Source organism: Ceratosolen solmsi, unplaced genomic scaffold (genome assembly GCF_000503995.2).
Source record: "Ceratosolen solmsi marchali unplaced genomic scaffold, CerSol_1.0 scaffold39, whole genome shotgun sequence".
Lineage (NCBI taxonomy): Eukaryota > Metazoa > Arthropoda > Insecta > Hymenoptera > Agaonidae > Ceratosolen > Ceratosolen solmsi.
Window position 1 is genome coordinate 750458 of NW_011948433.1, and position 14687 is coordinate 765144.

A 14687-nucleotide genomic window follows, 5' to 3' on the forward strand; every position below is an offset into this window, starting at 1 on the left:
TCATTCTGTACAGTCGACATATCAGGTCTCGCATTAAATGTCCACATTATTTCGCTATTTTTAAACAATGTGATAACGTGTTGATCTTAGCATTAAATAACATTTTAATTTGTTTGTATTAAAATTAATGTAAATTACATAATTGTATTATTATTTATTTAGTTATGTGAGATTTATATTTAATGCCATGTTTTATAACAAATTAAATTCAAATACAAAGTTTTGTAATACTAGAACTGAGTAAACAATGATATTCTTAAATCATTTTGATTGAGTTGTAGCATTATAATTTAAAATAGAATATATATATATATATATATATATATATATATATAGAGAGAGAGAGAGAGAGAGAGAGAGAGAGAAAAATATTTCCTTTTAAAAACTTCTCCCTCAATCTTCTTTAAACATATTATAGCAAAAATTATAATTTTGATAACATATTTCGATCGATCGGTAGAAAAATTAAAATATAATATACAATAATTAATTGTTAGAAAAGTCTGTACAGTACTATTTCACAAAATATAATTATATATTGAAATAAAGATTTTTATTCGGCTTCCATATTCTCTTCATCGACTTCGTTATCACTGGTAACATCTTCTTCGATCTCTTTAACTTTTTGTTTCCCTTTTATTTGGCTCAATTGTTTTAAATAGCCTATGGTGTATTGATTAAAATCGCATCTGAAAATAAAATTTTAATATTAAATAATAAACTTATCAAAATAGAATTCAAGTACGAGCTTTTTGTAAATATACAACTATAATAGTTGTGCATAGAGATAAACGGTTATATTAAAAATATTTTTAAAAATTTCCTATACAAACATGAAAATGCTATCAAAGATGTTTTATAGAAAATTATTTAGAATTAATATATTCCTTACGTAAGAATGTTTTAAATAAATCTGTAATTGCTTACTAACATTTTACTTAGATCATCATATTTCTTTAACATATTTTTTTGCAGTAATATGAGGGTAGGTAAATGTAATATTGCATTTCCTTTTGGCCCATGCTCAGTTAAAACTGCCTCAATCCATAATAAATAAAAATGTATGTGACGTGATTCTTCTATTTCGTTGGCTATAAATTTCAACAATCTCTCTACATAAGCCCTTGGTATACTTGCCGCGGTTAATTCAACTATAACAAAAAATAATTATTAAGCAATTGCTAATGTTATTCTCTAGAATTTAATTAATTTCAATGAATAAATCAGCTAAATATGCTAATTTAGTATATGAAATTCATTATATGAATTATTACTTAAATTAAAAAAATGTAATGTATATATGCCAATGTTTTAAGCATAATAAAAAAAATTTAATCTAATATTACAAACACAATCATTTCAAATTGTTGACAACTACAGTATTTTATATTCGCCCTAATAACAAATTTTTACCAATCGTTTGCCTTCCGGTTAATACTATATCTTACTTACTATCAGAATAAGGAATGTCTTCTATAACTTCACGTATCAATACTACTACATTGAGCTTAAGAGCCATTATAATAGCTAAAAAATAATGTATTATTAATATCTTTTTAAAAATGACAATTTTTTTATTATCATTAGAATATATACCTGTCGAAAACTCCCCCTTTGCTAAAGTTTCCTTTACAGTCATTGGAGTTATTCCTATTTCGAGTTCAAATGGATCAAAAACTAATTCAACGTTTAATGAGTAAATTAATAAACCTTCGGTCGTAGCTGCAGCCCATGCTTGACCTACAAGAAAGCAACAAAGAAAATAAGCTTTAAATTTTAAATATATGTATCTAATAATAAAATAAAATGTCTATCGGTATATCAGCTATGCTTTTGGACTAAAATTTGAATATATGAAAACAAATGAATTTTTGTAAATTACCTGTTGGGGAAAATTGCAAACTAAATATTCGAATTTCAGGCTTCGAATTTCTGGCTGCCATATCGCCTTGTCTAACTCCCGGTAAACGTATCGTTACATTTCCACCTTCGTTTTCTTCCCGCTCTTCTACCAGAGCTAGATTACCAAATTCTGTCAGTTTCCTTCTATTAATAAAATCCTTTAAAACAAAACAAAACAAAAAAAGAAACACAGTTTATATGGTAAATTTAACTTAATTATAATAATGAATTTTAAGTTAGATTCTTACGTCAACTGCGTCTAAGGAACGATTCTGAGTAATTTCAAATTTTTTTAATAAAATAGATTCTTTAACACTATAAATACAAACGTATTTTGATTGGCCTCCGGCTAATATACAATTTCCATCGGCCGTAAATGATAACGACGTAAATGCTCTGAAATTAAACAAAAGTAACAAATATGATAATGATAATCGTAGAAAATTTTTAAACAAAGACACATGAATATTCGATCATATATATGTTTACACGATAAACTTTATAAATCGTAGTCTATGAAAGGAAAATTAATAAAGCAAATTATGTAATGTTGTTTTTCGTAAACATAAAATCCATCGATTGAAAAATAAACTATAAACTTATCGATTGAACAATTCGTTATACGAAAGTATTTCACGTGTACAATTAACCAATTTATTACTTATAATTTACATCATTTTTATACCAAGACTTTTATATCATTTAAATCAAGTTTAGTTAACTCAAAATCGATAAGAATGAAATATTTTATCATTTTTAATAGACTCTGCAAAATAAACATAAGAATAAATTATAAGTGAAACATAAAAATATTCTGATTTTTATTCGATAATTTTCATTTTTAATTATATCAGAGTAGAGCTCAAGGTGACAAGATATTTTTTTTTTTAATTTACATTGCAATGAATGATAAAAATATATAGGATAATTAATCCTAAAATCAAAAAGATAAAACGTAAAAGAAAAAAAATATCATTGTAAATAGAAATAAATTATTACTTTTTGCAATTTTTACTAATTGTAAATAAATTCCTTACTTTCCCTCTAAACTTTTCTTAGCAGTTATCAAATCGGTGTCGGATCTCCCACTACCTAAGTCATTTCTTCCTTCTATTGTGTTTAACTGTGTTCCAGTCTTACAATCGAAAAACGAAATTTGACCATCCAGAGTTGCAACAGCAATTTCCGTACCATTTGGTTTGTATGTAACATACAAACCATCGGATATCAACTGTATTGTTTCATGATTGGAACCATTTTCAATTGCATTCCAAATTTTTAATGTCTTATCCCATGAAACCGACACTAATTCTGTACTTGCAGGATTTGGATTAAATGCCACACTCATAACTGGCCCTTCGTGTCCACTTAAAATCTTAAGAAAACATAAAATCAGCTAATATGCAATACGAATTGCAATGAATAGTCAAACAATGGATTCAGAACTGTAATATTCAATTGCTTTAACAATATAAATTGAAGCACAAATTGAGCCAACATTGATGGTATAGGGTGAGAATTTATTAATGTTTTATGTACTCGGAATCAACAAATATTTCATGCTAATTACCTCTAATAATGTTCCTAATTTTATACTCCACAAATATATTTCGAAAACGTCTTGCCCGCCAGCAACGACAAATTCATCGCTCGAATCCAAGGCGACGCAAGAAAATTGAACAGGTCTTGGAGAAGTAAAAGTTTTAAAATTTCGGTATCTCATTAAATCGTAGGCTCGGACAGTACCATCAAGCGATGCTGATAAAATGAATTTACGATTTGTACTGAATAGAACTCCAGAAATAGAGGATGTGTGATCGTGAAAGGTAACGGAGCAAAATCCACTAGACGTGCTCCATAACTTCAATTTTCCATCAGTACCACCGGTTACAATTAATTGTCCATCTGGACTATAAGCGATGCAGTTCATATTGCTGCTATGACCTTGCTGTTTCATGGCATAAGTCTCACTCTGCCATTCCCAAACTAATAACTGACCCAAATCTGCACTTCCTAGTGCAATCCAATCACCAGAAGTATTTAAAGCAATAGAAGAAATTCGTTGACTGGACATGCTAAAAATTAAAAATTTAAATGTTAAATAAGTGCAATTCACGTCATGAAATATTAATTATATGATATTCATAGGAACATATGGATTTAACATTCTTTACTCCTAAACCTGCCTTAATAGTAATTATATTAATTAAAATTGCTAATTTCATACTTATTGTATTTTATTATAAACATTTTATTAAGCATCGGGTTTTTTTTTTTAGGAAATGTAATATGTGAGATATGTAATGAATATTTGATATTATCAATATTGTGAAATATACAATATTATTGATTTTCAATTACAATACCTTAATGAATGAATCATATTAACTTCAGGCATTTCGTACAAAAAGAAAGCTCCATTATTAAATCCAACTACTAAAATATGAGTATCCTGATGATAAGCTGCTGCCGTTAAAACTGCATTCCTGTCACTTTTGTGCACTTCATCCGCTAAATAATACTTCCCCAATCTTTTGTACATTAATTTTTTAACGTCTTTGTTATCTATTTTGTCTTTACTCCTCGTTGTTCTCACTTCATCATTATCCATATTGTTGGCATTATCGATTAATGTTTTCTCACTTATCCTCTTTTCTTTTTCCGTCTTTTCTAAGGCCTTGTCCAAGTCTACATCATCTTCGCTATCACTGTCCTTAAGCTTAAGCTTTTTTAATGGTGGCTGGTACAAAACAAGATCGCTAGGCTCTATTGTACATTCCCATATGCAAAAATGTCCATTCCTTTCAAAATAATGAATTATATAAATGTATTAATAACAAACATAATGTCTCTAAAACGTTTGCACTAAGTGAATCGATGCGATTCAATACAATTATTGAAACAGATTTGTTTTCGACTCATTTTAATGTATCTAGGTTACCAGTATTTTAGTTACCTGCTAATGGTTAAAATATCATAGTTTTTCTTTTCAAAATAACATCCTACGATAGCGTCGGAATGACTTCCAAGAATATATTTCTTAAAGTTCATCCATTTCTCGAGGCTGTATAGTCTTGTCGACTTATCCTTTGATCCAACAATAAGTAGCTTGGAATCAAACGACCATTGAATACAAGATACATCATCAACGGCATCGTGAAATACCTTAACCATGACAAACGGATTATACTCTCCTGTCAATAATCCAGGCGCCGTAAAAATAAAAACTAAAAATTCACTAGGATCATTAGGATGCTTTCAATAATTATCGTGTAAAATAAGCAAGCTATGCGTCTCTTAACGTTACCAGTGTTTTCTTTACAAACTGCAAAGTGCTTGCCATCTGGAGAAAACTTGATGCACTGCACTTTTCTCTTAAATCTATGTTTATGAATGATCATTTTACTAATCATACTGATTACATGTGCTTCACCCTCTAAAAATATTGATGTAAAAAAATATAATTATCACAAAGATACAAGGTTTACTTTTTAAAGAAATAAATTATAAATACATTGCAATACCTTCGTTAATAGCGATCAGTATATATCCATTTGGAGATAAATCCAGGGCATTGTAATTAAATCTACTTTCAATGGGTAAAGTTAACGACTTGTTGCTAAAAGAGAAGAAAAAAAAAAGAAAACAAAAAGAAAACAATGACAAATGAAAGAGGATAATTATTCGGTATAATGCACAAAGTTAATGGGCATGATTAAAAAATAAAAATTCAATGCTTACTTTTTTAAATCATATATGGTAATTCTATTTCCTACTGGACTTATAACGGACATGCCATCATTGGTAAATAGCAGATTACCCTTGTAATACACCGAGCCCAATAAATTGCTAAACTGTAAGAAGTAAACAATTTTAGGAGCATTACCAATGAAAACGGGAAGGAAAAGATAGCCGCGACATAATTCTTAAATAAACATTGTCAAATATTTCATTTATCCTTGTTGTTCAATAAAGTTTGATACAATTTTGAATAAAAAAAGGAAAATTTAACCATTGACTATCGATAAAATTTTCTGTAATAAGGATTGATGTAGCAGGCAGTACTCTCCTATAATGCCAATTATATTAACCAACGGAGCTCGATAATAACATCGAATGGGGGTAAAATTTAATAAAATAAATAAACAAATAAATGGACGTGCACTTGTAGGTTAAGCCAATATAACGTGGAATAAAATAAAAATTTTCATTCCCATATGATTTTGAGAAAAAATTTAAGAAGAAGAATCTCCATTACCTTATAGGCAAACTTCATTTTCGTACAATCGCTGTGACTACAATATTCAAAATAAATAGAGGTATTATTTAATAATCGAGGCCACGGCTCTCATCTTTAACCACGTTTCGACATTTAAATGACACGACTACGCAACATCCGGTGGCACTTGAATTTCGCGCTCCCCCTGAAACCTGTAGGATTGCGAGGAGCCATTGCATTCTCGGTCTGCGAACGGTGCAAAAAAAAACAAAAAAAAAAACAAAAAAAAACAAAAAAAGAATACACATACATGCATGGAAAACAATGAGGAATTGCAAATTAAGGGTAGAGGAAAGAGGCAATAAGTACGCGACGACGGAGAGTCGATGAAGATTCGAGTACTATCGTAAGATCGTGTTGATGGCGATCGACATGAATAAGACGAGGCATCGAGTCCCGCAAAACCTTATAATCGCCATTGACTGACAATGAAGAGAGTCTGTCTACCTGGCGTTAGGCAGACGGCCTCGGATAATAACAACGCCATCACCATAAAGCGTGACATTGAAGCGACAGAAGGTTCGCGATGAGCAATAACAAGCGTCTCATGCTCGTCACGCGAATAGCTAGGCCTCGACTTTCGGCCGACTAAAGTAGTCGTCGTTACCGCCCGCCCCGGACGTCATGTGCTCGCGGTGCCTCGGATACGAGCTCCGACGACGAGTCTTGTGGATGCGCGCGGCATCGGGAACAGCCGGCTTGCCCGGACTAAGCAGGTATCGAGGGCGAGCTTCGAATACTGGCTCTGTCATCCCGGTCCTGTCACCGGAGGGCCGGAGGCTCAGTATCTCAGGGGCGGCCGGCACCACGAGGAGTAGTCACGCGCTCCGCGTAACTCGGTCTTCGTCTCGGGCGCCTCATTGGCGGAGCGACCTCGGTGAGCCTGGGGGCCGACCAATCGCGAGAGTCTCGGGACCGTCGCTCGGCCCGTTTCCGGCTCACTCGCCCGTCACATGACGAAGTGCCAAAGTCGCGCTAGGGTAGGCCATATTTGACTCAGCGCGCACTGGGCCACGAGATAGCCGACGTCGCCGACACCGCCGTCTAGCGCCAGTCAGGACGAGTCTGCACCAGCGATCGACTCGTAGTGGAGGGGGCACCGAGACGACGAGACGTGACTGTGAACTAGAGGGGGTGTGAGCGGGCACGCGCAAACGAAAACGAATGGAACACGAAGAGAGAGAGAGAGAGAGAGAGAGAGAGAGAGAGAGAGAGAGAGAGAGTGAGTGAGTGAGTGAGTGAAAAGAGGCGAGAGGGCATCGAGTAAGCTGGCAGTCAGCAGAGCCTCTGTTTTGCGCGACTCATCGTACTTGGTGGACTCGTTGCTTGGACAGCCCAAGTCTTCCTCGGCACTTCCGTAGCTGCGACGACCAGTGACGCCCGCGAGGAGCACACGCAAACAACGATAACAGCATCGATAGTGGCAGCAGTAGCAACAGCAACAGCAACAGCAACAGTATCGAGGAGGCTTTAGCCACAGAGGGAAAGAAAGAAAGCGAAAGCGAGAGCGGAGGACGAACGAACACAAGATGAGCGGAGTGAACGAGCCGTTGCCCGATGGCAACCCGATTTATGGGCCGTTCTTCGGCGTGATGGGGGCCGCATCGGCCATCATATTCTCCGGTAAGTAGTCGTAGCGCTCGGTCCCGTGACTCGGGTGAGCGCGCGCTCGCGCCTTCCGTGGGCGTCGACCGAGGGCAGCTTCGGCCGCTTTTAGCCGAGCACGACGCATATAGAGTGGAGCAGAGCGAACTAGCGGCCCCGTCGTCGCCCCTCGCGCTTCCTCCCCATTCTTCTTCTCATCCTCATCCTCATCCTCATCCTCCTCGTCATCATCATTATCATTATCATTATCATTATTATTATCATCATCACCATCATTATCATCATTATCATCATCTCCATCATTATCACCATCATTATCATCATCATTATCATCATCATCATCATCATCATCATCATCATCCTCATCCGTTAACGCCATTTTTCCATCTGGCGTAGGTAAGCGAAAAACGTCCGCGATCAATGGAGCGGCGCCTGGCCGGTTTACGATCCACGACGTCGACCTCTCCTCCGAAGCATACTTGCCTCCCCACGTTCGTGCGCGGTGACCACGCAAGGGGAAGCGACACCTCGGTCGTCTGTGCCGACTGAGCATGGCTCACGACGGTCTCGTGACCGAGGCTTCGTACGATAGCAAATACCTAGAGGGTGAGAGCCGTTTGCACGAGGGGGTTACGGGAGGGAAAGGGGTAATCGGCTGATGGGTGGTTGGGGGGGGGGAGGGTAGAAGGAAAAGAAGGCGCCGTCGAGTTGTTCGTATAGTGAGAGGGATTCGAAGCGGGTACTATTCGTCGTGTAAACGGCATCCGTTATACATCGTGGCCGTTGGCCTTGGCATGCGAGCAACGCAAAGAGCAACGAAGAGCCATCGCGAAAAGTCGTCGTGGCGATGTCGACTTTGGCCTGGCCTCGTCCGTCGCTTTCGGTGCCCGTTTCATCGCCCCCCGTCACCCCGGTCCCCCGTTCATCATTCACCGGGATAGAAGACGTAGTCGCATATAATCGGGACCGGGGGCTCCTTCCACCCCGTGAGAGTGGGAGAGGAGGGGAACCGGTGGGGACAACGCACGGCTTCGACATATCGACGTCGTCTTGGTCGTCTTGGTCGCCTAGCGGTAGGAAGGTGGAGGTGGAGGTGGCGTTAACGGCGTCAACGGCTACGAGGCGCGCGCCTCGTGCACTTTTTCCACCTCTCGCTACTATTCCCTCGCGGCGCCCTCTCGCGCTCTCGGCTTGCGCCTGTCTGCGTTCGTGTGCGCGCGCCCAAACATCCATCCGTGTGTCCTTTTCGGGAAAATCAATACGAATAGTCCGTTTCCCGCGGGCAGCCGCTGTTCGAATCAATGGAACGGAGTTATGGCAAGGAAGCCGGTACTCTCGCGGCGAGTCGTCCTCGTCTCGTCAGCTGGACAATCGCGGTCCCGACTTTGTCCCCATCCCCAGCTCCGTCCCGAGATTCATAGATAGCTATACAGATAGAGATAGAGAGAGAGAGAGAGAGAGAGAGAGAAATAAAGAGGAAGAGATAGATAGATAGAGAGTCAACGAGAGTAAAAGATAGTCAGAGAGAGAGAGAGAGAGAGAGAGAGAGAGAGAGAGAGACAGCTGGGGCACGGACGTGAGAAACCTGCTAAAATTGTTCTTACGTCGTTATTGACTTTTCCAATGCTGCTATTGCGGGCCAACAGACTTCTTCTTACTCGTCCCGTTTTCAGCTCCGCCGCTCATTTATACAATGAAATACGGTCGAGCAAACATTACTCACTCTCGAATCGAGAGCAGCAGCAGCGACGGCGACGGCAGCGTCGTGCTCGTGGTCCTTCTCGTGCTCGTGGTCGCTGTCGTTGTCGTGCTCGTCGACAGCAGCCCGACGTCTAAATCCGTTTATAATGTTAAAAGGACGTTGACAGTCAATTTTATCAAATAAACTCGGGCATCCGTCGTCGGGCCTATATTAGATTATATTTGCCAAGCATTTTGGAACGAGTAGCTCACGATGTTATCGCCTTCTTCATCGATTTCGTTATTCAACGACGTGGCGGCGACGTTTCTCGTTGCAACGGTGCATCCTCCTCGTCTCTTTATCCCCCCCCCCCACAATACTTTGAGCGCTCGTTTAAAGCGGCGCTAAATGTCGCGACTTGCCGTCTCGGTATCTCCTTGGCCGTTTGCTTTCTCGCTCGCACCGACGTCACTTTAACGCGACAATTCGAGACAACGAATACGCCGCAATGCCAGCACGCTGGTGGAGCAGAAATTTTTAACCTTTTTCGTTTGCTAGACGAATCGTTATTTTCAGGCTCTCTTGGCTGCTACGTACCTACGCGTCGAGTGAGAGTGAAGTTTGTTTTGGGCGGGCGGGCGGGAAAGATTACGAAAGAGCGAGACTTGGACGGCGGTGTCGTTGATAGGAATCCGATAATTCCGTCGTGGCGCAACGATGTCACCGATATTAATTGCTCGGGCTTCCTTGGCTGTGTCGTCGACGGCCCTTATTGTAGCCCGACCACACTTATAAGGAGCAAACGTGCGTGTAATGTGCAACGGTCCCCGCCCGGTAAATGTACTAAATGCCTCGTCGTGTTGTTTACTAAAAATACTGAATGACCATCCGTAACGTCGAACGTGCCAATCAACGACGAGCGAAGAGTTTCGCGAATACGATGACGAGGAAGTGGAGAAAGAGAGAGTCGAATTCGCGAAATCGTGAGACGCGCGCGATATTTTGATAGCAGGCCAAATGGGCCAGCCGACACTTTCCGTCTCGCTTTCCTATTTTCCCTCGTCGGACTTCTCGGCGGCCGACGTATGCAGCGACGCATCGCCAGCCAAATTTTCCGAGGTCGAACGCACCCTATCCTACTTCACGCTTTCTCCACTTCCGTCCTACCTCTCCTCGTTCTATCTCTCTTCGACTCTCGTTACTATTCTCTTCTTGTCGTCGTCGTCGTCGTCGTCGTCGTCGTCGTCGTCGTCGTCGTCGCCGTCGTCATAGTCACAGTGGTCGTTGTATGATCGCGCTTCCTTGTCGTTTATTGGAACTATCGCGACTATCGCTCGCTCGTTTATCTGTCGGCCGAATTTTTACAGACTCGTTTAACGACAAACAAGACAAATAATTGAGAGTTTGAGGTTGGCTCGATGCTGACCGCGAGAAATGGAGTGAATAGTCGCGTGACGAACACTTCCATCGATGCCTATCGTGCCCGGGACGTGACGTACCTACGAAAAAGAGATTAATTAGTCGTGGAAAATCGTCGAACCGATCGAGAAAACGCTGGCGTTAAATTTCCGTTCAACGCTAGATTTCCGTGCAAAAGACACGGTGCGATGCGAGAACCACGCTTCCCTCCCTCGCGGCTCTTCGCGACGGCTGCTGCTGTTGCTGCTGGACTTACGTGATTGTCATGTGACTCGGCGCAACGTGACAAGCATGTGACTACAGGGCGTACGGACGCGCTGCACTTGAAAAAACTCTCTCGTCTCTTTTATATATATATATACGCGGCCCATTTTCCATTCGTCTTTTCATTCGTGCACCTATTTTTCCCGACTCTCCTCAACCCTCTCCTCCCCCCTCCCCGTCTATTATTATTCATTCATTATTTCAATAATTTGATGATCGTTCGAAGGACATTGTCGTGGATGCACGGTCGAGCTCGCAAAGTTACGCACTCGATGGAACTGGTAGAGACGGTCGTTTTTATTTGAAATTAAATCAGACGACGGATCTCCTAACAATTATATCGTACTGATTTTCGCACGAAAATTGGGCGAATTCATAATAATCGATCTTATGAAATGACCGCCAAATATAAAAATAGGGCGTAATATCTCCATTAGACGCTCATTTTGCGAGCCATTAATCTTGTTTTTCTTTTAATTTCATTGTCAAATTGCCATTAAGAGACTCCGGCGATTATTGTTATTCGATACTTTGTAAAGGATCGTGAGCAAAGTAATGGCCACAGCAGAAAGACCGAAGTAACATGAGAGGAACTATTGCATAAAGGCGGAAGTAATTTACTCGCTTACTAGCAGCATGTATTGTAAAATTGATGAAAAAACAATTTGTGAGAGTAATCTGTTTGCATCGACGTATAGTGGAATTTTTTTAAAAGGCTTTATAATACTCTCAAAGTTCACTATTATCGTTCATATAAATTAATGAACGTAAATTTTTTTTTCTTTTTTTTTTTTTTATCGGGCTGGCACTTTAGATTGCAATGGGTTACTCTGCGCAAAATCACTTAATATCCGACGAATTTAAAAATCATACGTAAAATTGCTAATGATGCTTTGAAACATTTTAAAGCCCCGGTGATGTAATGACAATCCAGCAGGTGCTCGATTAATTAACAATCATACGCTTAATCTCTTATTACATTTGCCCATAAATGATTTCTTCTCGACCATTTTTCATCGTTTCCTTTTTTAACAAACTTGCTAAACATCATTGATTGGCGTCGCAGCGATAAGAAGAAATTATTTGAAATTTGCAATTTTACCTTTATAATACTTCGCGTAGACTCGATCAAATGCTGAATATCTAACATGTTACTATCAATTTTATCATCTAGCGGCTCTTGCACCTCGATACTTTTACTCCCACTAATGGCGAATATTTATGTTTTATGGTAACAGCCCTGGGGGCAGCCTACGGCACTGCCAAGTCAGGCACCGGAATCGCAGCCATGTCTGTGATGAGGCCTGAGCTCATCATGAAATCTATCATTCCTGTTGTCATGGCGGGTATCATCGCCATTTACGGTCTAGTCGTGGCCGTCCTCATCGCCGGAGCTCTCGAGGATGCAAAAAAATACACCCTTTACAGGTTCGTGCTCCCGGACTCACGCGGACATTATTAATTTGTAATGATGAGCCGTCCTTGACAATAGCAAATCTATATTAATGTTCTTTTGAGAATTTTATTCTGTTAAACGGTACGCCAACGGCGAGTTTGGAACTTTAATACAAAAAATGCGAAATCCCGAAAATAGGTGAGTAGCAGAGAGAGTTGTTATGAAAAAACAGTAAATCAATTATTATTGATATTTAGAGTTGAATTATTAGATCCATGGATGAGAATATGAAGGTCTGTTTGTTTTTTTTTTTTTTTTTTTTTTTTTTTTTTTTTTTTTTTATGATACGTAAGTAATAGTGAATAAATTATTCAACTAATGTTTTTGCAAAATTTATCATCTTTTTTAACGTACTCTCGTAGTTTGACTAATCTGTTTCTCCTAATTTTAATATCTTTTTCAAGGTACGCTAATGTCAACTGCTCTCGACCCTACTCTCGACGGCAAAATCATTTACTGACATTTTATAACGAATTAAATCCATAAATTTTATTATCGATGTATTCCGAGAACCAGAAAATAAAATTGATGAAATAATTGATAATCGATAGAAACGAAAGACAATTCAAATATTTAATCATTCTATTTTAAGCATTATTAACGTATTAAAGTTACGACTCTAAATAGATTTAATTCTCTCCGTAAGCTCTTGCTTTAATTTCTTTGCAATTAAATGCATTTGTGTAACGAAGCAACTTTATTTGCTGAATTTGCTACTGCTTTTGTACCGCTTGAATGAGCTTATACGAGTTATTGCTTTTAATAGAACTCCAAGCAAGTACACAGTGATACATACGTGTATATAAATGCATATATATATATATATATATATATATATATATATAGACAGAGTGAAGCTGTTTTCTTTAATGTAAAGGTGATTCTTAAAATTGTTAAGATCACTGACAGATTAAGCATGATTTTGTCAATAAATAAACGGCCAGACTAAAAAGTCTGTAACGACTATACTCGCTCGTTACAACTGAATGCTCGGATCTTTGTTTTATTACCGTTTAGTATTACTTGCACCGTTATTGTTACACTTTTTTTCTAATTTCAAAAGTACATACATCGAAAATAGCCACGTATGCATGAGATTCCAGGATAATATTATAGATAGTGATTTGAAATTAAGCCGTTTAAACGTAAAACCCGGTTACTTATACCAATTGCACTGCTGAAGGTAAAGTAATCAATCCGCAACTGGGCTAAATAATTATAATAATGAGAAAAAGAGACGTCGATCACTGAGCGAATCACTTATGGTAATGACTCGAGGCATACATTTATTTACATGCACAATGCTTAACCCTAAAATGATCATTGGCTTTGCCATTTTCATGAAGATGATAAACGAGGTAACGAGTGCTTTATATTTTTTATAGAGGATTCGTTCATCTCGGTGCTGGATTGGCGGTCGGCTTCTCTGGTCTCGCCGCGGGTTTCGCCATCGGCATCGTGGGTGACGCCGGTGTCAGAGGAACGGCCCAGCAGCCGCGTCTCTTCGTCGGTATGATCCTCATTCTCATCTTCGCCGAGGTTTTGGGTCTCTATGGTCTCATCGTCGCCATCTACCTGTACACTAAGCAAAATTGAACAACTCGATCGCGACGCTCTACAAAAGGAAAATCCAAGTCATGATTTTCTCTCGCGATTCCTACGCTTATTATCTCCAATTGTTTGTTGAGCCTACATTGCTTAGTTGAAATGCGCCAACGATTGTACAATTATACATATACATATATATATATATATAGAGAGAGAGAGAGAGAAAGAGAGAGAGAAAGAGGGAAGAAAAGCGGTATTCCGTTATCGAGTCCTTCAAACTTCATTCGTTTACCATATTATAATATTCTCCTTTTCGTTCTCTCCTTCTTTTTTATCTTGTATTTTAAACGATAACAAAAACAAACCTAAAACGCGATTATAGATGGAGAAACATTTTTAGCGCGAATCGCCGGTTGTTTTCTTTTACTGTTCTGTGAAGGAAAAAAGTAATGAATAATCAAACAAAAATTAATAACAATTGCAAAATAAAATCATGATTTTGATTTCTATCGTAATCCGAACAGACTGGATTA

At 38.7% G+C, this 14687-nt stretch overlaps 2 protein-coding genes across 2 annotated transcripts; one reads left to right on the top strand and one right to left on the bottom strand.

Moving 5' to 3' along the window:
• Positions 1-509: 509 nt before the first annotated feature.
• Positions 510-6277, bottom strand: LOC105364456 (periodic tryptophan protein 2 homolog). Its single transcript, XM_011502373.1, has 14 exons — positions 6161-6277; positions 5644-5756; positions 5427-5521; positions 5210-5338; positions 4859-5129; positions 4269-4703; positions 3473-3977; positions 2940-3277; positions 2151-2298; positions 1883-2060; positions 1597-1740; positions 1453-1527; positions 932-1151; positions 510-689 (listed from the first exon to the last, which is right to left on the bottom strand). Exons 1-14 carry the CDS (start codon positions 6176-6178, stop codon positions 554-556), a joined length of 2805 nt encoding a protein of 934 aa, XP_011500675.1. The 5' UTR covers positions 6179-6277; the 3' UTR covers positions 510-553.
• A 1353-nt stretch (positions 6278-7630) lies between these two features.
• On the top strand, positions 7631-14389 carry Vha16 (vacuolar H+ ATP synthase 16 kDa proteolipid subunit). The gene is made up of 3 exons (XM_011502374.1): positions 7631-7804; positions 12389-12578; positions 13992-14389. The coding sequence occupies exons 1-3, from the start codon at positions 7711-7713 to the stop codon at positions 14200-14202; spliced, it is 495 nt and encodes a 164-aa protein (XP_011500676.1). The 5' UTR covers positions 7631-7710; the 3' UTR covers positions 14203-14389.
• Positions 14390-14687: the final 298 nt, after the last annotated feature.